This window comes from Cyprinodon tularosa, unplaced genomic scaffold (assembly GCF_016077235.1).
Source record: "Cyprinodon tularosa strain WSP-4 unplaced genomic scaffold, ASM1607723v1 ctg294, whole genome shotgun sequence".
Taxonomy (NCBI): domain Eukaryota; kingdom Metazoa; phylum Chordata; class Actinopteri; order Cyprinodontiformes; family Cyprinodontidae; genus Cyprinodon; species Cyprinodon tularosa.
Genome location: NW_024039001.1, coordinates 240,409 through 266,420, shown reverse-complemented (window position 1 = coordinate 266,420; position 26,012 = coordinate 240,409). Strand labels below are relative to the sequence as shown.

At 38.5% G+C, this 26,012-nt stretch overlaps 2 protein-coding genes across 4 annotated transcripts; one reads left to right on the top strand and one right to left on the bottom strand.

The window, feature by feature from the left end:
* Positions 1 to 10,288, bottom strand: LOC119787337 (threonine synthase-like 1). 2 transcript variants are annotated; one of them, XM_038291140.1, is made up of 4 exons: positions 10,162 to 10,288; positions 7,699 to 7,752; positions 6,167 to 7,580; positions 1 to 1,247 (listed from the first exon to the last, which is right to left on the bottom strand). In XM_038291140.1, the coding sequence occupies exons 3-4, from the start codon at positions 7,532 to 7,534 to the stop codon at positions 444 to 446; spliced, it is 2,172 nt and encodes a 723-aa protein (XP_038147068.1). In that variant the 5' UTR covers positions 7,535 to 7,580; positions 7,699 to 7,752; positions 10,162 to 10,288; the 3' UTR covers positions 1 to 443. The 2 variants fall into 2 exon arrangements, with proteins under 2 accessions (XP_038147068.1, XP_038147069.1); XM_038291141.1 differs by lacking the exon at positions 7,699 to 7,752 and having other exon boundaries at positions 10,160 to 10,288.
* A 3,616-nt stretch (positions 10,289 to 13,904) lies between these two features.
* On the top strand, positions 13,905 to 18,123 carry enkur (enkurin, TRPC channel interacting protein). Of its 2 annotated transcripts, XM_038291116.1 has the most exons (5): positions 13,905 to 14,437; positions 15,264 to 15,412; positions 15,497 to 15,684; positions 17,534 to 17,671; positions 17,836 to 18,123. In XM_038291116.1, the coding sequence occupies exons 1-5, from the start codon at positions 14,364 to 14,366 to the stop codon at positions 18,007 to 18,009; spliced, it is 723 nt and encodes a 240-aa protein (XP_038147044.1). In that variant the 5' UTR covers positions 13,905 to 14,363; the 3' UTR covers positions 18,010 to 18,123. The 2 variants fall into 2 exon arrangements, with proteins under 2 accessions (XP_038147044.1, XP_038147045.1); XM_038291117.1 differs by lacking the exon at positions 17,534 to 17,671.
* The last annotated feature ends 7,889 nt before the right edge of the window (positions 18,124 to 26,012 follow it).

The window sequence follows — 26,012 nt, the reverse complement described above, 5'->3', positions numbered from 1 at the left end:
TTTTTTGTGCATCTTTGAATTAATTACTGCTCTTACTGGGTTGTTGTTTTAGCAACTACTGTACTTGTATCCTCCAGTGTCATAATAAGTTTAACATCATTTCAGTAAATGATAAATCCCAGATGACTTACTCTGAACTCAGGGAGGGCACCGCCTACTGCAGACATGACATGTCAAAAATCTGGATAAAGCTTGGTTTGATTCCAAGAAATCTTTTCTTGCAACAAATACTTTATATAGATGATTTTGAATTGGAAAAAAGGAACATCCCTGTATATCTCTGGCCAGAAAATAGATTTATTTTGTTTTAAATTATTCAATAAATGATCCTTTCTTTTCGATAACATCCTACTTTATAAAAATACAGAAGGAGTATATATTTTATTGACATGACAAATCCAAAGCACTTTCTTTGTGAATTATAATTCAAATGACTGTTTTTTCTATGTGACTTTTAAGAAAGAGTCCTGTATTACGCCCTCTACCTCCTCTACCAGCACACTGTAATCAGCCGAACAAACTCTGTGCCCCCTGCCGCCTCTCTCCTTCAGGCATTTCATCATTTCTCTGTGTGCTTCTGGTTTAGACGCAGCCGCTTCCAGCTCCTTCAGCTGCTCCACAGGATCCTCAGGAATATTCTGGATCTGCAGAGCTTTGAACACTGCGGGAGCAAATTTCCCGTAGTGGGCAGTGGAGCAGAGCACTGTGGGGCATGAGCCATCCTGAAGCCGATCGGCCACAACCTTTGCCACAGCAGTGTGCGTATCCATGATGTATCCCGTCTGTCCATGGACGCTCTGGATGGCGGCCAAGCAATCGTCCTCAGAACACCAGCCAGCCTGCACTTGCTCCTGCATCTTGCCAAGAAGATGATCAGGAAGCTGGAAGCATTTCTGCATGTCCAAGGATGTGAATAAGTCCTTGACCAGGCAGCTGTTTCCGTCTGAGATGTGATGGACAAACCTCTCCAGGTTGGAGGACTTCAGGATGTCTATAGCAGGGGAGTGGGAGAGAAGCAGGGAGCGGTCCTGGAGATCATACCGCCCTGTGCTGATGAAGTCGGCAACAACTCTGTTGTGATTGGACGCACAGATGACTTTTCTTATCGGGATGCCCATTTGCTTGGCGTACAAAGCTGACATGGCGTTCCCGAAGTTCCCGGTAGGAATGCAAACATCCACAGGATCTCCGAAGTTAATCACACCATCTCTGCAAAGATCCAGATAGCCAGAAGAATGATAAACGACCTGCAAGAGGAAAAAAATATTCATTACTCAATTGAATATGTACAATCAAACCACGTCCCTTTTCCTTTTATTAAAAAAAAAAAAACTTTGCACATTTTGACCCAAGTATCAGCTCAATTTAGGACACAATAAAAAAATTTTTTTAGTTCAATATCGCTGCATATTGATGCTCTGTGCAGGCTTCCAGTCTCAAAAACTCCACTATGTAGTTTGAGAGGTTCAGATCTGTCACTAAACAGGTCATGTGATCCAGATCGCTGCTTTACTGCAGCCTGAGCTCACATTAAACACCAGAGATAAACAGGCTAAAGAACATTGTGGAAACTTACCTGATTGGTTCTCTGATGTACGCTTTTATCTAAGTGTCCTGTTTTATTATAATTATTCTTTTCAATCATTATAAAGAAACTTGGATTACTTGTATTAAAACATCACATTGAAATAAACTCTGGAAATTTAAAACTCTTCTCCTGTCTATGAAAAAAAGGATCAACCCCATCCTTAGCTGGCAGGGCGCCTGGTTTACCTTCTTCCTTACTTCTCTGAGTCTGACTTTTGAGCTTTAAAGTCACTCCAGACAAAACATGGACACTAATGGAAGCATTTTCCTTACATAAACACTTGGAAGTTTTGCTTTATTTTGCTCTGTTCTTACCATTCTCTGTTTGTTGAAAGGTACTTATTAACTGGGGGTAAATAACGTTTAAAAATGTGTTAGTAGCAGCCTTTTTCTAAACAAATATAATCAGTTCTAAAGTGCAAATAAAAGTAAGAAAACTTATTTTTTTAAAGGTTTTAATATTTTGTAATATTGTGTGTTAGAATGCAAAGCGGGTCCTCTGCTAGAAGCTAGGAGCTCCACAGCAGAGTGGAAGAGTTTGGGATTTCCTGTATGGCGTAATTATTGTGCCCCCGACTTGAACGTGCAGCTGACAGTCTGAGCATGCAGTGAGAATGATGTGCAGCAATGAAACTCCCCCATCCTCGCTAAGAGAGAGTCTGCCGCGCGCTTAACCATAAAAACAAACGATCGACCCCTGATTGCTTGCTGAGCTCTCTCTGCCCTCACAAATTTAAAGCGGCATGTTGATGAACAACAACAATCTGCCAATCAAAGACTGGCCCAGATTGAGATATACACTATATTGCCAAAAGTATTTGCTCACCTGCCTTGACTCACATATGAGCTTAAGTGACATCCCGTTCCTAATCCATAGGGTTCAATATGACGTCGGTCCACCCTTTGCAGCTAGAACAGCTTCAACTCTTCTGGGAAGGCTGTCCACAAGGTTTAGGAGTGTGTTTATGGGAATTTTTGACCATTCTTCCAGAAGCGCATTTGTGAGGTCGCACACTGATGTTGGACAAGAAGGCCTGGCTCTCAGTCTCCGCTCTTATTCATCCCAAAGGTGTTCTATCGGGTTGAGGTCAGGACTCTGTGCAGGCCAGTCAAGTTCATCCACACCAGACTCTGTCATCCATGTCTTTATGGACCTTGCTTTGTGCACTGGTGCACAGTCATGTTGGAAGAGGAAGGGGCCAGCTCCAAACTGTTCCCACAAAGTTGGGAGCATGGAATTGTCCAAAATGTCTTGGTATGCTGAAGCATTCAGAGTTCCTTTCACTGGAACTAAGGGGCCAAGCCCAGCTCCTGAAAAACAACCTCACACCATAATCCCCCCTCCACCAAACTTTACACTTGGCACAATGCAGTCAGACAAGTACCGTTCTCCTGGCAACCGCCAAACCCAGACCCGTCCATCAGATTGCCAGATGGAGAAGCGCGATTCGTCACTCCAGAGAACGCGTCTCCACTGCTCTAGAGTCCAGTGGCGGCGTGCTTTACACCACCGCATCCGACGCTTTGCATTGCACTTGGTGATGTATGGCTTGGATGCAGCTGCTCGACCATGGAAACCCATTCCATGAAGCTCTCTGCGCACTGTTCTTGAGCTAATCTGAAGGCCACATGAAGTTTGGAGGTCTGTAGTGATTGACTCTGCAGAAAGTTGGCGACCTCTTCGCACTATGCGCGTCAGCATCCGCTGACCCCGCTCCGTCAGTTTACGTGGCCTACCACTTCGTGGCTGAGTTGCTGTCGTTCCCAAACACTTCCATTTTCTTATAATACAGCTGACAGTTGACTGTGGAATATTTAGGAGCGAGGAAATTTCACGACTGGATTTGTTGCACAGGTGGCATCCTATCACAGTTCCACGCTGGAATTCACTGAGCTCCTGAGAGCGACCCATTCTTTCACAAATGTTTGTAAAAACAGTCTGCATGCCTAGGTGCTTGAATTTATACACCTGTGGCCATGGAAGTGATTGGAACACCTGATTCCAATAATTTGGATGGGTGAGCAAATACTTTTGGCAATATAGTGTATATATATATATATATATATATATTAGGGGTGGAACGGTTCACAAAATCCACGGTTCGGTTCGATTCACGGTTTCTGGTCACGGTTTTCGGTTCGATTCGATACATGTTGATTGTTACACCGAAATTCCATAAAAAATTATGAAATTAATGAAAAAATCCCCCCAAAATTAATGGATTGTAATTATTTTAAATGATCTGCGGAAACCCTGGATCATTTCCGTATGTTTTGCTGCTTTGAATTTAATCATCTTGCGCATGCTCTCTAACCTGACAACAGCCAGATGCATGTCTCGCTCATGCATCTGGCTATTGTCAGGTTACATGCTCTCTACCATCTCCAAGGAACTCAGAGGGGAGCGGACGAAGCCACAGCGGGGGCTGTAGGCTTTGCTTTGAGCAGCCGGTCTGGAGCGCAGCGGGGCGGAGCGGGGGTTGCTGACGGAGTATGAGGGATTTCGGGGTTAACATGACATCTTGCTGTTAGCATAAACAAAACGTGTTGCACAATGCTTGCACACTGTTGCACTTTTATCCACAACTTTCTTTCCGCCGTCATCGTAGGTCACTCTAAATGCAAAGTGGTCCCATACAGCAGACCTATAAAGTGCAGCTGGCGCGTCTTCCAACTCAAGTTCTTTCCCACTCGCCAGTCCGACACAATTCTCCACAACAACTGATTTTTTTCCTTGCTACACCCGGCTAAGCTGCTTCGCTTCTTCTTCTTCTTGTTTACTAATGGCGGTTGGCTTTGGTCGCAGTACCGCCACCTTCTGCTCTGGAGTGTAATCGCTTCCTCTATGAGAAAAAGGAGCAGCGCATGAACCGAACGAAACACAGTCGAACCGAACGATTCTGACGGTTTTCATAAATCGTCCCATCCCTAATATATATTAGGGGTGGAACGGTTCACAAAATCCACGGTTCGGTTCATGGTTTCGTGGTCATGGTTTTCGGTTCAGTTCGGTATATGTTAATTGTTAGCCTGACATGTTGGTCATGTTGCTGTTAGCATAAACAAAACGTGTTGCACAATGCTTGCACACTGTTGCACTTTTATCCACAACTTTCTTTCAGCCGTCATCGTAGGTCACTCTAAATGCAAAGCGCTCCCATACAGCAGACCTATAAAGTGCTGCTGGCGCGTCTTCCAACTCCTGTTCTTTCCCACTCGCCATACCCACACAATTCTCCACAACAACTGATTTTTTTTCTGCTACACCCGGCTACGCTGCTTCGCTTCTTCTTCTTGTTTACTCCTGGTGGTTGGCTTTGTTCGCAGTACCGCCACCTTCTGATCTGGAGTGTAATCGCTTCCTCTATGAGAAAAAGGAGCAGCGCATGAACCGAACAAAACACACGCGAACCGAACCGAGACAAACCGAACGGTTCGGACGGTTTTCATAAACCGTTCCATCCCTAATATATATATATATGAAACTGTACATTTTGCTTTTCTGACATGTTAAAATACTTCTGTCCTATTTTTAGGAATGTTATATTAACCTTTGTCTCCTGTGAAATTAGGAGAAATAGACTAAAGATAGGGTTGTCAAAAGTATAGATACTCAAAAAAGTATCGATACTGAAACGTTGTATCCGGATACAATACTCGTTTTTAAAAGTATCGATACAGTGCCACCACCAGTGGCACCTAAGCAGTCATTCATCTAAAGTGCAGAATAGAGGAAGTTGCACTTTCAGAAACACTGTGTGATTGATTTATTCTGTGCACTTTTCAGTTTCAGACTTTTTTTTGTAACAGGTGCAGCTGCTGAGAATTATTTTTGTTTCTTAACCGGTTTGGCTAGCGTCATTGTTATGTGTGCAAAGCATATCCAGGGAAGGAACACTTAATTTTAATTTTGTAAGTTTTTATCAAGCTTGCTTAATATTGTGCACAGCATACAACCTCAAAATATTGTTCTTATTGTGTATTGTATTTATTTATTTTATTTTATTTATTAATGAAAATATTTCTGTAGAATTTTGGAGTCTTTGTTTTTATCCTTGTGGTATCGAAAATGGTATCGAATATCGAATATTTTCCTTATTATCGGTATCGAGTTGAAAAGTTTAGTATCATGACAACCCTAACTAAAGATTAAAAAAAAGCATCCATTCTCATGTGGATCCATATCAAAACATCTGCATTAAAATAATAAAATGACAGTACAGACATTTCTTTGGTAGAAACCGACGAAAGTGCATCACCTCAAAGAAGCTGGAAGAAAAACATCCTGAAAATAACATAAAAACGTTTTATCAGATGTCATTTAGGCTATTTACTCAGGAAAAACAATAAGTATATTATATGTTAATATAGAACCTATAAGCGCTCATTTTATTATTATTACTATAGGAACCTGCCACTACAGATATACGTATTTAGGCTAATTGAGAGTTGAACAGATCTTTTGGTCAGTGGGACAAAGAGTAAAGTCTCTTGATATTAGTATTTCTTTCCCATACTGTGTAGAAACTCTGAACTGATTTATTTTTTCCTTTTTAATTTATAGAGACAATCAACATACCTGTGGTAGGAGCCGTGCCCAGTTAATGGAGTTGGCGGTGCTGAGGATGGTGCCGTACTCCACAGTCAGATGCCCAGTCAGCCCTGCATCTCCAAACATCCTCTTGATGCTCTTCTGACAGAAGTCAAAGTCTGACAGAACACTGACTGCTCTGGTGTTTCCTTCCCTAAAGCTCGTCATCTGTAGCTTCTGGATCTGACTCACGCCTACCTCAGGGAAGAACACCAACACACCGGCTCGGTGTGCGTTGGCGCCGCTCAGTTGGCTGAAGCCGCTGAGGACGGCGCTGCCTGTGTCCCCAGACGTGGCGACCAAGATGAGGAAATTGCACATCGGTGGGAGGCAGTAGGCGAAGAGTTGAGGCATCAGCTGCAAGGCGAGGTCCTTGAACGAGGCGGTCGGGCCATGGAAAAGCTCCTGGACGTACTGATTTTGGACAAGATGTTTGACAGGTGCAACTTTCTCGCTGGAGAAGTTGCTTCCATAAGCTTTGAATATCATACTCCTGAGGTCCAAAGCAGAGATGTCGTGTGGATGGATGCACTTTTCCAGCAAGACAGAGGCTCTTTCTGGATATGACAGAGAAATCAATCTGAGCCATTCGCTTTTAGGAATCTTTGGAAAGCCTTTCCTGGGGACATAAAGACCTCCATCTGCAGCCAGACCCTCGATAACCACGTCACTGAAGAATGTTTTTCTATAGGACATTTCAGAGTACCTGGTTGAAACGTAGGTCTCCTCATCATGCTCCTGATATCTTTCTACGGCCCTCACTACCTTCTCCGCCACTTCCTCCACTGTGTCTCCTGTTCCACAAAACACCCTTACGTCCAGCCATTTCTCATAGAAGCGCCTCCTGTAGAGCAAAATGTCTCTCATGGACACCCCCTCCTCCTGTCCCACTATCCGATTAACCTTCATCCTGTCGAGTCTCTCTATGATGTCCTCGCTGTCCACGTCCAGGTAAACGACAACTCCGTTCTGCTTGATGTGCTGCATGGCTTCATGATGGAGGGGATTTGAACCAGTCAGGGAAACAACGCAGCCAGAGACGGAGAAGTTACACAAAGCCTGGCCTTCCTCCTCCAGGAAACGCTTTCCGCCCACTTCTGCCAGCTTGGCCGCCACTGGCATCTTCCACGCCGTCTCCAAGACATCGTCATCGATGTCTATGGCGGGCAGACCCATTTTATGGGCCACAATCTTGCCAGCTGTGGTCTTCCCTGCTCCAGGCGGGCCCATCAGCAGGATGTTTCTGCCCCCCAGGACAGCAGATTTTGTAGAAAAACATGACTTGGGTGTAGAAAGCTGGCACAGGCAGCATCTGGCGGTCCTTGAGGAAAGCTGAATGGCACCGAGTAGTCCCATCCAGGAATACAGCCGGAGCAGCTGGGTTTTTTTTATGTTTTTCCCTCTGCAAAGAAACATGTTTGGTTCATTTTGACACATACAAAAAATAAATTAAATTACAAAATAAGGCATGCAGACACAACAGGGTTGCAACACGAATACAAATACATGAATATAAATACCTTGGAATTGGAATTGATGACTCCCTCACCTTCAAAGCTTTTATTGATAAACTTGTTAAGAAATGAAAAGTTAAACTGGGCTTTTTGTTTCATAATAAGACTTTTTTTTTTTTTTGAGTAAAAAAACCGCCTTGTCTCTGCCACATTTTTATCTGTCTTAGATTTTGTGACCTTTTTTTATAAGAATGCCACTTCTTCATGTCTTTAAATATTGGACTCTGTTTATGATGCTTCATTAAGGTTCATCACAAACTGTAGAGCCATGACATCACTGTGACCTGTACTCCCAGGTGGGATGGCCTTCCCTCTCTAAAAGAAGGTAGTGTCATTGGTACACTTTTATTTACAAGGCCCTTCTTGGATCACTGCCCTCTTACATTTGTACCTACTTACACAGAAAAGCACGGCTTCTTCTGCCCTGAGATCCAACCATCAGCTGTTGCTCACTGTTCCTTTTACAGAACTGGAGAAGAAAGCCTTTAGCTACGTAGCTCCATCTGAGTGGAATTTTTTACAAAGACACTTGAAATTGACTGAGTTTTTACCTTTAAATGCTTTTAAGTTGAAAGTGAAAGAATTTGAAGCAGCCTCAGTGATCTATAATTGTTGTACTTGATATGTTTTTATGTTTTTTTGTTTTTTTAACACACAGGTGTGCTGCTTTTGTTTTGTTTTTTTTGTTTTATGTCAAATCAGGGAGACCTCACCAATAACTTAAAAAAAAAAACTATTGCTGCTGCAATTAATCTTGACTGTATGGACGGTATGTAATGCTACAGCTGATGTCATTACAGTAGCAGCCATTCAAAATGGTCCCTCCCAGTCAAACTCCAGCCGAATGGCAGCCAACTTGGCTCCAACTTCCAGCCACTGGATTAAACCCGTTTTGCATATTTTTTACTCCGACTCCACCCTTTCACTGAATTACAGGGTCTGACTAGGAGATGATGTTTCTCTTTAGATCTTAAATCAAGACAGAAAGAATATTTTAGTACAAATACTGATGTTTAAACAGGAATTGTAGGGGACCAGCCAAGGGCTAATCAAGGAAAGTAGGGAAATTTTGAATGGCTACTACTGTATACCTCAGACTTTTGCTGGTCTGGTCCAAGTTAGAGTTGATAACAAAGGGACAAATTTAGGAAAACATTAATACTAAAGAAAGGTTGGCCCCACCCGGACTAAGGATGTAGTGCTTTTATTGTGTCAGTTAAATATCAATGAGAGTATAATTATGAAAGATCGAATATGTGTGGCTTTTTGGGAAGGTTAAAGACAACAGCAAACCTCCTATATCGGAACGGAATATGGCAACCAGACTCTGGTTTGCAGATCTGTATTTGAATGGACTATAAAGTAGGGCTTTGCAATTAGTTGAATTTGTAATTTTGCAAAATACAATTTTCAAATCTCAGAGGCACTCAGTTTTATTCACACTTCATTTAACAAGAGTAAGACAGTGCATTTCTCCCTTCAGGCCTTTAGGTGGCAGCAATACACTTAAAGTGAGTTTGCTGCCACGGATGGGAAGAAAGAGTTGCAGCAAGCATCCAGATCCATGCAGGATAGTAGAAGTAAGAACATTTTCATTCAAAGGATACAGTAAAGTCCTGCAACACTGGATTCTGGACAAGAAAGATTTCAAGGTCATGAAAAAACTGAAACCCAGAGGTGAAACATCTACATGTTTGTGTTTGCTCCAAATGAAAATAGCAATATAATTGACATGGCAATAATATTAGGAAATAATCACACTTTTGATTTTTGGCTAAATCGTTCAGCCCTACTATAAATGTGTATGGACAGAAGAGACAATGTAGAGTTGTTTGATGAGGAATAAATTACTAAAACATGTCAGCAAACACAACATCCAGCAGGATGATGATGGAATAATAACTTTTAGATACTGAGTCAACAAAGAGGAACTTTTAAAGTATTTGTATGTGAAATGTGAGGCTATTTGTTTACTAACTGGACTTTGGTCAAAGCTTGGTTATCTGCAGGATGATGACCCCAAACAGTGCATTGCAATTAATATAGACTATATAGAAAGGATTATAATGGCTTAATACAGTCCAGAAGAAATGTCGAGATGGGATCACTTTTTTATCCAAAGCTGCACCTAGTTTTTCCAACCCTCTGCTTTTAGATTTTTAATAAACGTGTTTTTAATACAATAAGTCTGCATTTTTTTCCCGCTAACATGTGGTTACATTTCAAAGTTCTCCATAAACTGTAAATACCAGATCGATTTTTAAATAAACATTTCTTAGAAGATGTCTCTGACACCTGTTTTTTTTTTTTTTTTTTTTTTTTTAGAGATCAGGGCTCTTATTCTGAAAAGCTCCCTGCACAGAAGGCTGAACTTTAAACGTTTTCAACAAGTTATCAACAGACCTTTTGTTCTACATCGTGTCAATAGCCCACCATAAATTACAGATCTGCTCAGTAAATCACTCACGGAGATGTTCGGCTTCTTCCTGCTGTTTAGGCGAAATGTATAAATCATTTACAAAACAGAGCCCGTGGTCTCCCCATTTCTGACAGATCTGTCCGCTTTCTTCTTTTCCAGTACGGACGGCAAGTCCGAAGGGACAAAGTTAAATTCTTCTTCTTCTTTTTTTAAGGCGGTTAGCAAGCAACTTATTGATGCGCATTACCGCCATCTACTGGAATAGAGTGTGGATCGGGATGCTATATATAAATTCTCCCATAAAATAAACAAACAAATAAATAAATACCATTATAATAATTAAGTTAATGAATCGTATATTCTTTCTATCAATTTCGTTTTTAAGGTAATTCATTAAATAAATAAAAAAACACATTTAAGAAGTAGAAAGTTTGTCCAAAATATCTTGTATATTTAATTGCAATTTATTTTCTTGTAACAGACTAACTAAAATCTTTCTCTCAACAGAATATTTAGAACAGACTAACAAAACATGTTTTACTGTCTCTTCTTGAAAACAAAAATTTTCCTGTTGGATGTTTTAAAGTTAAACATTCATCTGCATTTCACTTGATAAAATATGTAGTATACTCTAATCCTACATTTTACCAAATAATAATATATTTTTAATCATGATTACTTACAGTGCCAAAATTCTAATGACTTCTGTTTTTTGTTTTTTTTTGTGGAATAAAATTAAAAAAAAAAAAAAATGTTTGTTTTTTAAGTGCCTATTGGAATGTCGGAAATAAGAGTGTAGTGAAGGAGCGAATCTTGCTTCATCGATGTATAACTGTACGCTTCAGAGATATTATACAGGTGCTGGTCATAAAATTAGAATACTATGAAAAAGTAGATTGATTTCAGTAATTCCATTTAAAAAGTGAAACTTGTATATTATATTCATACATTACATACAAACTCATATATTTCAGATGTTTATTTTGTTTAATTTTGATGATTACAAATGACAACAAATGAAAATCTCAAATTCATCATATCAGAAAATTTGAATATTGTGAAAAGGTTCAAAATTGATGGCCCCTGGTGCCACACTCTAATCAGCTAATTAACTCAAACCACCTGCAAAAGCCTTTAAATGGTCTTTCAGTCTAGTTCTATAGGCTACACAATCATGGGGAAGACTGCTGACTTGACAGTTGTCCAAAAGACGACCATCGACACCTTGCACAAGGAGGGCAAGACACAAAAGGTCATCGCTAAAGAGGCTGGCTGTTCACAGAGCTCAGTGTCCAAGCACATTAATAGAGAGGCGAAGGGAAGGAAAAGATGTGGTCGAAAAAAGTGTACAAGCAAGAGAGATAACCGCACCCTGGAGAGGATTGTGAAACAAAACCCATTCAAAAATGTGGGGGAGATTCACAAAGAGTGGACTGCAGCTGGAGTGAGTGCTTCAAGAACCACCACACACAGACGTATGAAAGACATGGGTTTCTGCTGTCGCATTCCTTGTGTCAAGCCACTCTTGAACCACAGACAGCGTCAGAAGCGTCTAAAGAGAAACAGGACTGGACTGCTGGTGAGTGGTCCAAAGTCATGTTCTCTGATGAAAGTAAATTTTGCATTTCCTTTGGAAATCAAGGTCCCAGAGTCTGGAGGAAAAGAAGAGAGGCACTTCATCCACGTTGCTTGAAGTCCAGTGTAAAGTTTCCACAGTCAGTGATGGTTTGGGGTGCCATGTCATCTGCTGGTGTTGGTCCATTGTGTTTTCTGAGGTCCAGGGTCAACGCAGCCACATACCAGGAAGTTTTAGAGCACTTCATGCTTCCTGCAGCTGACCAACTTTTTGGAGATGCAGATTTCATTTTCCAACAGGACTTGGCACCTGCACACAGTGCCAAAGCTACCAGTACCTGGTTGAAGGACCATGGTATCCCTGTTCTTAATTGGCCAGCAAACTCTCCTGACCTTAACCCCATAGAAAATCTATGGGGTATTGTGAAGAAGAAGATGCAATACACCAGACCCAACAATTCAGAAGAGCTAAAAGCCACTATTAGAGCAACCTGGGCTATCATAACACCTGAGCAGTGCCACAGACTGATCGACTCCATGCCACGCCGCATTGCTGCAGTAATACAGGCCAAAGGAGGCCCAACTAAATACTGAGTGCTGTACATGCTCATACTTTTCATGTTCATACTTTTCAGTTGGCCAACATTTCTATAAATCCTTTGTTTTTATTGGTCTTCAGTAATATTCTAATTTTCTGATATGATGAATTTTAGATTTTCATTTGTTGTCATTTGTAATCATCAAAATTAAACAAAATAAACATCTGAAATATATGAGTTTGTATGTAATGTATGAATATAATATACAAGTTTCACTTTTTAAATGGAATTACTGAAATCAATCTACTTTTTCATGATATTCTAATTTTATGACCAGCACCTGTATATATTTCAATACTTTAATATCCTTCCTCATGTAGGTAAGGGTTATCGAGAAAAAAGGTTTCCATTTATAGCAAACCAGATCCCAGGCTGTGATTCTGAACGACAATAATTTTTTATTAGAAAATACATTTAGGGAGGAAAATCATATGCTCCCATTAAACAGAGTAATATTACCGTAATCATTATAATATAACATAAGTAGTACTCATATATTGGAGGGGTATCAGTAAAGTAGTATTTTACCTTTAAATTTAGAAAATAAAATAGTCCATGACAATTGTATCCTATAGGTTTATACTTTTTGGAAATTATTTAAAATAAAGTTCTAGGCATGATCACTAAAGAGAATTAAATAATTTAAGTCCTACTATAATGATGTTTAAATACAAACAGATAAGTAAAAGGTGAAAACATATTTAGAAGGGCGTAATTAGAAGTTTTTATGATTAAAAAAAGGGTGTTCAGAAGGAGCAAACAAATGCATCATTTATGTAAAAAATAAAAATAAAAAAATAGCATAACAATTAAGGCAAGGAGTTGCCAGACATAATCTTAATCACTTCAAACATTATTTATTTGAGGTCACAAACAAGTTTAAAACTTCTGATGTTCCGTAGTCATTTACTTTCTGAAACTTAAAACAGTCAAAATCTTCAGTTTACCAATTAAATAGAATGATATTTATTGACATCTCTTGTAGAAGATTAGACACACATTTTTCCACAAACAGTATCTTTTTTAATGATATATTGCTATGTACAAGTATAAAAATATGTATTACTTTGAACAGAATTTTAGATTTTTCCATTTTAAACTAGAATTAGTCTAGTTATTATAAAGTAAAAATCTGTTTTCTACAAAAGATGTGATATATGAGTCCGAAACAAAAGAGTATAGTGCTAAGATTATTATTTCTTTGTTAGAACTTTCTATGGTTTTTGCAACAGTACCCTAGCCTCATGAGACCATCCTCATCTCGCGAGCTTTCAATGTTTCACTCACCAAACAAACGTCCAATCAGCGTTGGCTTTGAGGCGGGTTGAGGTGTGACGCAACGACGCGCGACAATTCAGTCTAAAGAACATGGCGGCTTCAGCCGATGAAACTAGCGTTAGCGTGGCTATCCAGAGAGTTTTATCGGAATTACACAGTATTTCTTCACTGAAAGAAGAGCAAAACACTGCTCTGGAGGCTTTTCTCAGAGGAAAAGATGTTTTTGCTCTTCTCCCGACTGGTTTCGGCAAGAGTTTGATCTATCAATTGGCTTGTGCCTGGCTTTTCGTCGTCGCTCTGTTAGTACGTCATATGCTTCGTTGATCTGATTGGTTTATTTGGCCCGTCTATCACCAACATAGGCCAATCAGCTAACCAGTATTTTCGCCCCTTCCCAAAATTACTTCAATGGAAGGTTTCCAGATGGATATGCGGAACAAATCCATCTGGCGGAGTCAGGTTAACAGTACCCAACTAATATTAGACTTTTTTACACGTGTGTATACAAAATGACAAATAAAACTGTCTAAGTACCACACTAATATGGTGGCATCAGTAGTGTGCAGCAGCTCTTGATCTGTTTCTCTGCCCTCATATCAACTTTTGTCCCCTTGTAACCAACTTAGAAGGTAAACTGCTTGTGATTGGCTACTTTTCAGGAAATCCCGCCTCTACTGTTTCCTTCCTAGTTGCCATGGAGATAGAAAAAACAAACATTTGTGTTTCTTCCACTGCCTAGCAACCAACCTATTGGGATTTTAAGACAAACGTTCAGTTTTCCCTGTTTTAAGGCATCCAACATGTCTTATTTCGATCCAACAGAAAATGTGTACAATAACCTAAAGGAGGAGGAGAAAGTAAAAAAACCAGTGAGGTGAGTAATTTTATCTGAGTTTCTGTACAACTGAGTCTGGTTACTGTTTGCCATTTTACTAAGATGACTGTTAGTTAACAAAGCAGGATTCTTCTTTATATTTAACCATTTTAAACTGTGGAATTAATGGGAAAAGACAAATGAGCGTTTGTTGCGACGATATACCCATTAAATAGAATATAAATATGCCTTTTTATTTATTTTTTTATTTTTATTTTTTTTTTACAATTGGAAGATTAAACATGAAACTTCTACTACAGGAATGAGTACATACAAATGTACAAAATAAAATCTACTTAAAAAATATATAGAGCAGGAAGCTGGCTTTTCCAGTTCTGCCCCAACTTTTTCAGCATTTCATCCTAATATTTTAAACTTTTAGGGCCATCCAAGTACCGATTGAGAATATAATTAATCATATGGTGTTTTTTGATATGTTTTTTATTATCTGACTTTGTAAAAATAATAATTTAGTAGAGGTTTGACCAGTGAAATCAATCAACTTTTATCTGCAGCCAAACAAAGGTTCCAGGTACATTAGAATCACAGTTAGGCAATGTGGTCCTAAATCAAACATAACGCTTTGCACTGGTTCCACATGTGGGATCATGGTATTTGCTGATTACTTTTCTTTGAACGAAAAATTAAAATACAAATTTGAATATTTTTATACATCTTTAAAACCAAAGCAGACAAAAAAGTGTATGTTACTTTGGCCCCAAATGTTGTCATTTAATAAAAAGTTAGTTTTTTCCACATAAAATCTTAATAAATATGGATTGAAGGGCTTTAATGGTTAATTGGTTTTCTGAAATCTCCTTTAAAGGTATAAAGCCAAGAACAGGCTAGCTGCGATTATTGAGCAAGAGTCCAAACAGAAAGATGCAATGAAGACGATGGGACCACCTAAAGTGGAACTCCCGTCTCCAGATAAGTTCCTCAAAAAGCATTCAAAGCAGTTTAAACCTCCTGCGGGTGAGTTGCTATACCAATTTTCCTAAGGGTTTGTCTTATTAATGGGAATATGACCTGTGTCTGCTTTTGTTTTCTATTCAACAGAACCTGAACATTTCCACAAGCCTCCAGCCCCTTTACGGACCGACAAGCCACAGATTGGGATCCAATCCAAGAAGGTTTTCTCACAGAAAACTGATTTGGTTCCAGTGACGCCTAAGCCTTCTTTCATAGAAACAAAGAAACAGCTTCTGGAAAACTCTGGCCTTATCCCCAAATACATCAGAAAAAAGGTATTGTCCTTAATGCACCCTTTCACTTTGCTCTGTTACTTTCTATGGGTAACTTACCTGCCTGATTATTTCTCTATCTGTGTCTATTTTATCAGTAGAGCCCATTCTATATTAGTTTTCTATATCATAGAAAGTATTGCTTACTGTAACTAGCTTTTCTGTGTTCAGCAACTGATGGAGCAATTGTAACTGTTATCTTTTTGTTATCCTTTTTAGTAACAGTGCTTCTGTGGTTATCTGTACATTTCCCCCCCCCCAAAAAAAAACTCCTCCTCACCCATTTTTTCTGTGTGTTTATCTACTTTCTGTTTTGAGACAGCACTGGTGTTATTGTTGCTTTGCTAACTAAACATGCACTCCTATAGAAGTAGTAAAACTGGCCGTCCATTATGCATTCACAGCACTGGTGTAACTTTCTGAAGGACCAACAATTTCCGCTTTTTTCCCCTTTCCGCTCATTTACTTTAGCCAAGGGTAACAGAGGTTGGGTGCAGCTATCTGTGTTCAGATCATTTTCAGTCAGTGTTTTTTTTCCCCTCTCTCATGCTGCTCCCGTGTCCCGTCTCTCGGTGTAACGTCGTTGCTTTGAGACATGTGATTTGTGGTCGCATTTCACTGCATACGGAGCAGTTACGTGGTTGGAGGAGAGACACACAGCAGCACTCATTGAATATTAACCAGCAGCTAATTTGATGTTTGAGTAAAAGTAAAAATATTTGCCACCGAAAAATCTGTTCCTTAGACACACAGAGCTTTTTTTCGCAGAAAGGGCAACAGATTGTAAGTTTAAACAAGTTAATATTATAGTGCAAGAAGCTTGAGAAAGCATAGTTGGTTCTTCTTTACCAGTTAAAGAAATCTTGGCTTCTCAGAGGACCATGACTCCCAGTTACAGGTTAAAATTAACATGTTTTCTTATCAGACTGCAGAGCTTTTACATACCGTAAAATTTAGTTTCTGGCATCATTATATTAGTAAAGAGGTTCATAAATCTTTTTTACCAGAAAGTTTACAAGAACAAAATATGCTTTCCTATATTCAAAATGCAGCATATCCATATTTTTCTGGATAAATGGATGCAATTGAAATTTTACTTCTAGGGATGCATTATATATCAGTTTTGGAATTGGAATCGGCTGTTATTATTTATTTTTTTTAAATATGAATGTTTTATATATATATATATATATATATATATATATATATATATATATATATATATATATATAATGCACTAAAAGGCATTTTTCTAACTATCTCTATCTATTTCTCTAAGTATCAATTGCAGTGTGTTATGATTCTCTTGTGTTCTCAACAATAGGAAAGCATTCAATTAATATATGTTTCAGCTCATTTTTGGAAAATACAAAAACATAATGAAAGCGTTTGGGTAAAATAACTGTAGGTCCATCAGCCCCCACCCTTAGAGTGTCCCCACCAACTTTCATCGCAAAGTTTCACCCTTGGTTCACAGGACTTTTCATAAAAAGTAGGCTCAAACATCTATGTTGAGCTGTGTCTCTCTCCTGAGAGAATCTACAGAGAGAAGAGTTGTTAACTTTAACTCTGAATATTTCTTTGGTTTTTTTGTCGCCTACATACATACAGTAGCACTCCTAGCTCAGGGCTTGCTTGTTTTTCTCTCCCCCTTGTGCTTTTAAAGAGTACCAACCTGCTGCTAGATGGTTCAGTTAAGAATTCCATTAAAATAATTGTCTATGATTCCCCTGAGTCTGAAGATGAGCAATAAAGCTTATAGAAGGATTATATTAACTGCAAAATCATGGTTTTCAGAGCCCAGTTTGATACATAAGCAGATCGTGAAGCATGATGTTTCTTCAATCTCTAGGATTATGGTGAAGTACCTGCGTACTTGAAGCAGCGCACAGAAGCTGAACAAAAGGCTAGGGAGGAGTACGAGCGCTTTGTAAAGGAGCTGAACACCAGGGAACGCCTATCAGAAGAGGAGCATCAAGCTATACTAAAGGTTAACTAAATTTCCTTAGGCCCATATAAAGTCTCCGATGAAGAAAACCAAATTAGATTGTTGAAGTCAAAGGGGTTTAAAGACAGAATTATGTCTTTTTTTTTTAAATAATAGCCTTTGAAGAACCTTAAGGTTAAAATTTCTTTGCGTTTTTTTTTTTGAAGGGACTGAAGAAGAAGTGGGATGAAGTCTATCATGAATATCAGCTCCTTCCCTTTGTCATAGACACCGTGACAAAGAAAAAAGAGAGGATCTTTCTGGAAGAGAAAATGACACAACTGGAGAAGGATATCAGCGTCTTAGAAAAGTTCAAAACCATCTACATTTCCTCCAGCTAGCAGCTTACATCTTCAGCCAGCTTCAGATACTTCTTTGGAAAATTAAAATGTTCTATATTTCCTGTTATCTCTAAAGCTGTGCTACAAAATAAATCAAATTTTACAGTTTTATTGCAGAGAAGATCTACATATTTTATTGAAAGAAACTAAAACAAAGTTGTGTAGAAGCAAAACACCTTGTTTTCTTTAACTATTATTATACCAATATATGTACACACACGTGTTGGACGAAACATTATTTTAAATATACAAAGTGCATGAGGTACATTGAGGTATTGAGAATATCAGGTCATGATTATCTAAACATAAAATGACAAAGTGCATAAAAAGGGGTGCAGTATGCTTCAGAATTAATGTCCATTTCATCCATCTTTCTAAGTTTTAACAAAATGTTTTAGTTTTGTTGCATTCATAGAAAATATGGTAAAGTGTGTTTCTTTAGCTCTGGGTTGTATTTGGAGTTTCAGAGAGAAGCTTCTTAATTGTTCAATACAATTCTTTTGGTCATATTTGTAGAGTATATATATAAATCTAAATGTGTCTCTTAAATCATTAAATGTAATATATATCATATAGATCATTCTGGATGTCTGACAAATCCTTAGAAGGTGTGCTAATAAAACACAACGCTTTAATATCACAACTTGTGGCCAAAACCTGAGCACCAAGGAATGTAAATGTGAAGGGGAGCTGGACTGGAATGTATGATAGCTTTCTAATTTAGAGACGAGGTGGCCGAGAGATTAAAGCCATGGTTTTCTAATCTGTTGTGCTCTGCACACGTGGGTTTGAATCCCATCTTTTTTGATAAGATGCTCTTCTACATCCTAGTGGTTAGAGCAGTGTGCTTGCGATCTGAGAACGATGCTTGTACCTGGTTTGATCCCCACAGCCTCCACTCTGAGTTCCAGAGCAAAACCCTTAGTCCCACACTGCAGGGGATGGGTTAAATGCAGAGAATGAATTTCCCCATTGCGGGACGATAAAGGGATTTACATTTATTTATTTTTTTATTGACATTCCTGTGAGCTGCAGGTGTGGTTACAACTTGTACACTGAACTGTGTGATGCTTTGTCATTTCTCACAAAGATTTAAGGTTTAGATGTATGGTATAATATATATATTTTTCCCTTTTGGATAAAAACCGAGAAAACTGATCACTTTGTGTTTTCCTATTGAATCATTTCATCTAATTAGATATTTCAAATGTTGCGCTGGTTTATTTCACAAAGGATTCCCAAAAACTGGAGCCCACAGTGAAGATCTAAAACGCGTTTACAGTTAAAGTCATCCCTTTTTAAAATCACTCTTATTTCAATCAAGTACCATGTCAATGTAAGTTGATGCAGTGGAGTATAACCCACACTTAAACTCACTAATTCAAAGACTTTATGATTTTAATAATATATTGTGTAATCTAAAGATAAATTACCTCTAAAAAAATAACAAAAGGATAAGATTCTTCTGATTAGTTCAACTAGATTAACATGCAGATTTTCCTTTAAATTGGACTTTATTTGACTTTAAAAATACGATTAAAATCCTATTTCCTTTAAAAGACTAAGAAACATGAAAGTTTGTCATCACTGGTCAGATCAGGGAGGAGACCAAAGAAAATTACAGCGTCCGACATTGTTTTATAAACGTATAGACCAAAGCAACACTGATTTTAGTGCCCTTTGATCGGTGTTACAGGGTGTTATTACCGCCAGCGTGAATAACAATCTTACTGTATTTAACCTTATCCTTAGCCAGCAGTTTTAGGTAGGATTTGATGTTGCCCGTTCTGGCCCCAGGCAAACATTTGACTATGGTCCCTGGTGTCTCTAATGCCTCGTTTCTGTCTATGGAGCTGCCAATTACCAGAGTGGGCTTCTCAGTGGATGTGTCACTAACCGGGGTAAAGCAGTTAGAAACATGGACGGGTTGGTGGTGACCAGTTGGCAGAGATTCACGACTAGACTTTCTTCGTATCGTCACCCAGTTACCTGGCTGCGATACAGTTAAAACCTTACACACTTAGTAATTATTGTGATAAGGAATTTACTTTTTTTTTTTAACAAAAGTGCGGCTGACTTTACTATTAGGAAACAGTAGATCTGTTGGTGTTTATTAAGGACTATAGGAAGTAGAATTAATTGATAATTGAAAGAATTGTCAACTAATATGAATCATCACTTATAGTAACAGTGATGACAGTGCACAGACTCAACAAGATACTCTTTGCTGAAACAATACCGTACATTAAGACAAAACTCTGCAAATATAATCTTTTTTAACATAAAATACATCCATTTTTTTCATTAAAGATTAAAGTTAAGATTGATAATATAAATAGTTACATGCATATGTACTGTAGACCTCTACACTTTGAAGGTATAGGTCTAATGCCTCCTTGTACCTCATTAACATAGTGTTTCTTTAATGAGGCCTAGCCATATTGGACTATTAAAATGTATACACAAGCCTCAAACTAACAATATTAGTCAAGTACTTGTCCTGACATCGTTTACTTTATCTCCTTTAGCCTGCAAAGACTTTTTGCAACAGGCCTAATCAGCAGACATAAACATGTTTGTACGCCATCTGCTGTCAGTGCTGAAGAACTGTCTGCATTGTCTGTTTCTAAAATATAGTACACTGTTTTTGTTATTATTTGCTTTTTTAAAACACCAATAAGTTATCTATATCCATGGTAAATACAAAAAATAAATTCATAATAAAAAATAAATAAAGTTAAAACTGTTTAAATTCATTTTAAAATGAAGCCTAGAATTTAATTTAATTCAGTTTATTTATATAGCGCCAATTCACAACACATGTCATCTCAAGGCACTTTACAGTTCAACCAGATCATCCAGTCAAATTGATTCAAAGTTTTCTATCTAAGGAAAACCAGTTGATCTCCAGCATCTATAAACAAATGTGTTGATGGTAGCAGCACAGCTGATATTTCTCTCCAGGATGGTGTCACAGCCAAACAGGAACAGACGAGGCGAAGCTACTATGAGAAAAAGCAGAGAGAGCAGAATGTTAGAGATTGAACTAACAGATGCTCAGAATGGGAGAGTAGAGAGAAAATGAAGCAGAATGATGAAATGGGGTCCCTATGTCCTCCAGAAGTCTAAACCTATAGCAGCATAACTATAGAGATAGCTCAGGATAACCTGAGCCACTCTAACTATAAGCTTTATCAAAAAGGAACGTTTTAAGCCTAGCCTTAAAAGTAGACAGGGTGTCTGCCTCACGGACTAAAACTGGTAGTTGGTTCCACAGGAGAGGAGCCTGATAACTTAAAGATCTGCCTTTGATTCTTGTTTCCTTTCTGCCTCCTTAATTAGGATTATAATGTTGCCACATCTATAAACCTGATACTTCAATCTGCTTTTTAACATTCTCCAACAGGAGGTGATTATTCTCAATTTGTTTCAGTTATCCTCAAACACAAACGCTGCAAAACAGTAATAGAAATAGTTTACATATTAAACCTGAAACTTTACCAACAGCTGCTGAAGATCTATAGAAAGGTAATTCTGAAAAAAAAAAAAAAAACTAAAGGAATCTGTTAAGAGGAGGAGCTCTCCATCGTACATTTGATCTACAGTTAAATCTTATTTCATCAAGTCTAAACAATAAAATGCACATTTTGAAGAAGTCCACAACATCTGGTTCACCTCTAACTCTGCTTGGTTGTAGGTTGAGAATTCAAATCTGTGCGGTTATCTTAACTATTTAACTTGTAATTTTTTGTCGAAAATATTTCTAAATCCAATGCAGCTTTATATTATTTTAAAAACTGATTAAGCTAAGAACAATATGTAATATTGTGATAGGCCTGGAGCCATGGATGTCTCCTCATCTGCTAACATGTATGATGTAATGATGTGATGATGTGGCAGACTGGACTTGTATAAAATGCTTCTCTAACTGTGAATTCACGAGATGCGAGCCCGGTTGGTAAGCAGCTTCCTTCTGTAACTCTAAGCAACTTTTTTTGGTCTGAGTAAGATTACAATTTCTATCAAAATCTGTTGTCATGTCTCCTGCTTATTTTATACATATACGTAATGAAGTGTTATTTAAAGAGTTTGTCAAGAGTGATCTCTTTTCAGGAAAAAGAACCAGAGAGGGAAAGCTTGAAGGTCCAAACCCATAGCTTTCCATTAACAGGTATGAAAAAACGGTTCTTGTTGCTTTTAAAGTGACCGTCCCATTGAGGTTGAATATTTAAAATACCCCCTTAGATTAATGTTTGTTTTTTTATGGAAAAACCAGAGCACCTGGAGAAAACCACTTAGATAGACAGACAGACAGACAGACAGACAGACAGACAGACAGACAGACAGACAGACAGACAGACAGACAGACACACAGACAGACAGACGAGCCTGTAGTTTTCATCTACAGGCTCTTAGAGGTTCACTTTTGTCCGAACAGGCCCTTAAAAATGTCTCTAAATCTCCCAAAGATACTAGGTTTACAGTTTCGGGGTTTTGGAAGATGACTGCTTAAATATTTTACCACTGCAGTCTGAACTGGACAAACACTGTGTGATATCATGGCACTGTATATTGCTTGATCCGAGCCAAACTCCTCTCTCAGTTGTTTGCAGATGTCTGTAACAACCTTTTTTACTAATTCTTCATTTTTACTCAGGTCTGCAAGTCTCTTCACTCTCTTTCCCGACATATTGGATAAGCTCTGTCTTATCTCTAGTGACGTCAGGGGTCCACCTCTTTTCTTTGAACACCTGAACACTGAGGCCATTACAAAGAAAGCCAAATGTTTGTTCTCATCAAACGTTTCTGGTCTTTTTCTGGGCAGATCAAACGGTTTAATTTCACAAGAAAAAACGGAATCACTAGAGACAGATGCAGACCGGGCAGCATTTCCCTCCGATGTACATGGGATGTCCTGTTTGCTGTCGGTCACGGTACTAATGGACCCTGATTCTTGGGAAAGAAAAGTGTCTTGTTCATTTTGGGGTTCGGGTGTGCTCGGCCTTAGTTCTTGAAAAACACTGGCTTCTGGGCTGTTCGTTTGACTCGACAATGTTTCCACCAGATCATCGATCTTTGAGACTAAGCTGCACACTTTGTCTCCTTCACTTATCCCCTCTGTTTCTTCTGTTTTTATCCAAAGAAAGACTTTTCCAAGGAACAGCTTAACCTCCTCTTCAGTTCTGGCATAAAAAACTTCAGGGCAAATTTGGATCTGCCCAGAGAAGACTCTAGTTTTCTTTAGAGAGATGACAGAATCTGACAGCCACTTTCCTTTTGGAGGAGATGGGATTTTACTATAATACTCCCTTGTGAGGTCTGCGTATAACTGATCAGTCAGTTCCTTTGCAAATTCTTGGATCATGTCACTCAGAAATGGATTTTCCAAAGGTTCTGCACACAAGACGTCAATTTGTGATTTGGCGTGATAATCTGGTTTGGGAATGTATTTTGTGTCCTTGTAGTCCAGTGTATTTGGGATGTCCTCTTCTGATGATGAATAGTCCGGTGTACATCCAGGGAAAATGATTTGGCTCCATTCACAACAGTTCAGCTTTACCAGTTTTGTGTCACCTGTAAGTAAAGCTTTCTTCAGAGAAGCCACCATGTTTTCAAACAGCCGTTTGACAAACTGGGAGAATTCAGGTTTGGCGATTGCATCTGAGTTGCCAGTTCTGAGCCTTGATTGGAAAATGTTTTTGAGGATAAGAACGATTTTTTCATTGTTAAAAGCGCCCTGACCTGAAGGGCTCTGTGGTTTTCCAGCTGAACTGAGTTCCTCTATGATCGTTTTGCTGATTTCCTCTGACAGTTCTGCTATTTCAAAAGAATTAACCAATTGTTCTGGTTCTGCGTCTTCATGTAAGACTCCTCTGGAATTCACAATTATATCAGCGACGCCATTGCTCACGGACTCCTGCAAGGACGGAGTCATTACACGTTTCTCCGAAGAGAGCGATGCAGTCTCTTCTTGGCCTGAAGCCAAATTTGAAACCTTCTTTCTTGTGCACGAGTGCCAGTATCTCTCCGGGCAATTAAAACGGACTCCGCTCACATATTTTCTGACACATTGACCTGAGTTTGAAACCAGTTTTCTAAAGTTTTTCAGGTCACCGAAGCATCGGCTCACGTATACCGCTGGTTCCTCTGAAAACTCAGGGGTCTTTATGATCTCGTTTACCAGCAATGTAACTTTATCAGAGACCTCCTCTTCCATCAATGCGTTTAACATTTCTCCCTCAGCACTGAAATCTGGTGTAACTTGAAGAACATTTGCAAATTCTGTTGAGATCTGGCTGCTCAATTTCACGTTGATTTTTCCGATGGTTTCAGGCTGTGTTTCAGTAGCCTTAATCTTTTCAATCGTTGGAACTAGGAATATCATCGCCTGCTCCACAAATTTCTGAAATATGTTTGTGAGAATGTCTGTCAGGACTTCAGTAATGTGCGAATCCTTCTGACCCTGTAAAAGCAGGGTCCATTCTGCTGGAGATAATGTCTTCAGCTGTGGGAGGATTAATTCCTCCACGTCTGGAATGGAGATGGAGATGTTTCTGTTCATTCCTTGATCAGAAGAAGCCATTTCTGATGTTGGTTTAAGTCCTTCTGGGTAATTCTCAAAGTTTGATAAAAGTGCAGTCAGTCTGCCTGCAACGCTGTCCGTATGGGAAATGATATGGCTGAGTAAAGCTTCACTCATAGAAAATCTGTGAATGTGTGTGACGTAATCAGTTTCCACGCCCACAATGGAACGAATACAGCGGTGCAGGGGCGTTCCCATTCGCTGGGCCTGCGCATGCGCTGAACTCCGTCAGAACTTTATAAACCATTTTATTTGAGTTCTTAAGAGTTCAGTATTTGAATGAATGTGTGAACAAAATAATTGATTTTAGGATTTATAAACGTGGCCGATTATGTTTCTTAACTTGAAGTGTCTCCCTCCTCAGCCCGTAGCTCAGCTCACCATCCGACCAGGTTTTTAGTTTTTAATTTGAGGTGGTTGGGTTTAGAGACAATGCTCCGTTTATGGTTTATTATTAATGGATAATAAACCATTAAAAACTAAGAGGGAGCAGAGAGGAGGGGAAAGGCTCAGAGCCTTACAGCTGGACGCTGCCACAGTAATAGATTCCGTCCGAAAGATATTTAAGAAAACTTTATTGCACTTAGTGCATTTACAGACAATTACGAATCTTGGAATTCAGAAAAAAAAAATGTCCTGTATATCTTCAAATCTTAAAAAAAAAAAAAAAACGCAAACAAGAACTAAACCTGCTTTGCATCAGTTAAATATATATATATATATATATATATATATATATATATATATATATATATATATATATATATATATATATATATATATATATATATATATATATATATATATATATATATATATATATATATATATATATATATATATATATATATATGGTAACAAAGCAATTAAAAGGCAGAAGTCAAATAAAAGAATTCAGTTGATTCTTTATTGATAGGTAATCTGTATTATAGTTCATTTACTTGTCAATTGTCTCTGCTTCTAATTGGAATCTAAAACCTCATTATTGGTATATCGGATATACCAATAATGAGGTTTTAGATTCCAGCACATTTTAATGGGATATACTATATCCCATTAAAATGTGCTCGCTTCAGTTAGCAGCTGTTTCTCCATGATGATGCAGCACAGCGTAAAAGAGGCGTTCACTCACAGCGTAAACAGCTGCTGATGGAGAAACTTTACTATTTCTTTTTATCGTAATCAACGTTATGCTTGTTTTCTTTAACTATTATTATACCAATATATGTACACACACATGTTGGACTAAACATTATTTCAAATATACAAAGTGCATGAGGTACATTGAGGTATTGGGAATATCAGGTCATGATAATCTAAACATAAAATGACAAAGTGCATATAAAGGGGTGCAGTATGCTTCAGAATTAATGTCCATTTCATCCATCTTTCTAAGTTTTAACAAAATGTTTTAGTTTTG

What these genes read in the sequence shown, in the direction of transcription:
- LOC119787337 (XM_038291141.1), bottom strand. Translation starts at nt 7,534, where the DNA reads ATGGGACTACTCGGTGCCATTCAGCTTTCCTCAAGGACCGCCAGATGC. An exon ending in GGGCACGGCTCCTACCACAG is followed by an intron (nt 1,248 to 6,166) that starts GTATGTTGATTG and finishes TTCCTCTTGCAG; the next exon opens with GTCGTTTATCATTCTTCTGG.
- enkur (XM_038291116.1), top strand. Translation starts at nt 14,364, where the DNA reads ATGTCTTATTTCGATCCAACAGAAAATGTGTACAATAACCTAAAGGAG. An exon ending in GCAGTTTAAACCTCCTGCGG is followed by an intron (nt 15,413 to 15,496) that starts GTGAGTTGCTAT and finishes TCTATTCAACAG; the next exon opens with AACCTGAACATTTCCACAAG. An exon ending in CCAAATACATCAGAAAAAAG is followed by an intron (nt 15,685 to 17,533) that starts GTATTGTCCTTA and finishes TTCAATCTCTAG; the next exon opens with GATTATGGTGAAGTACCTGC.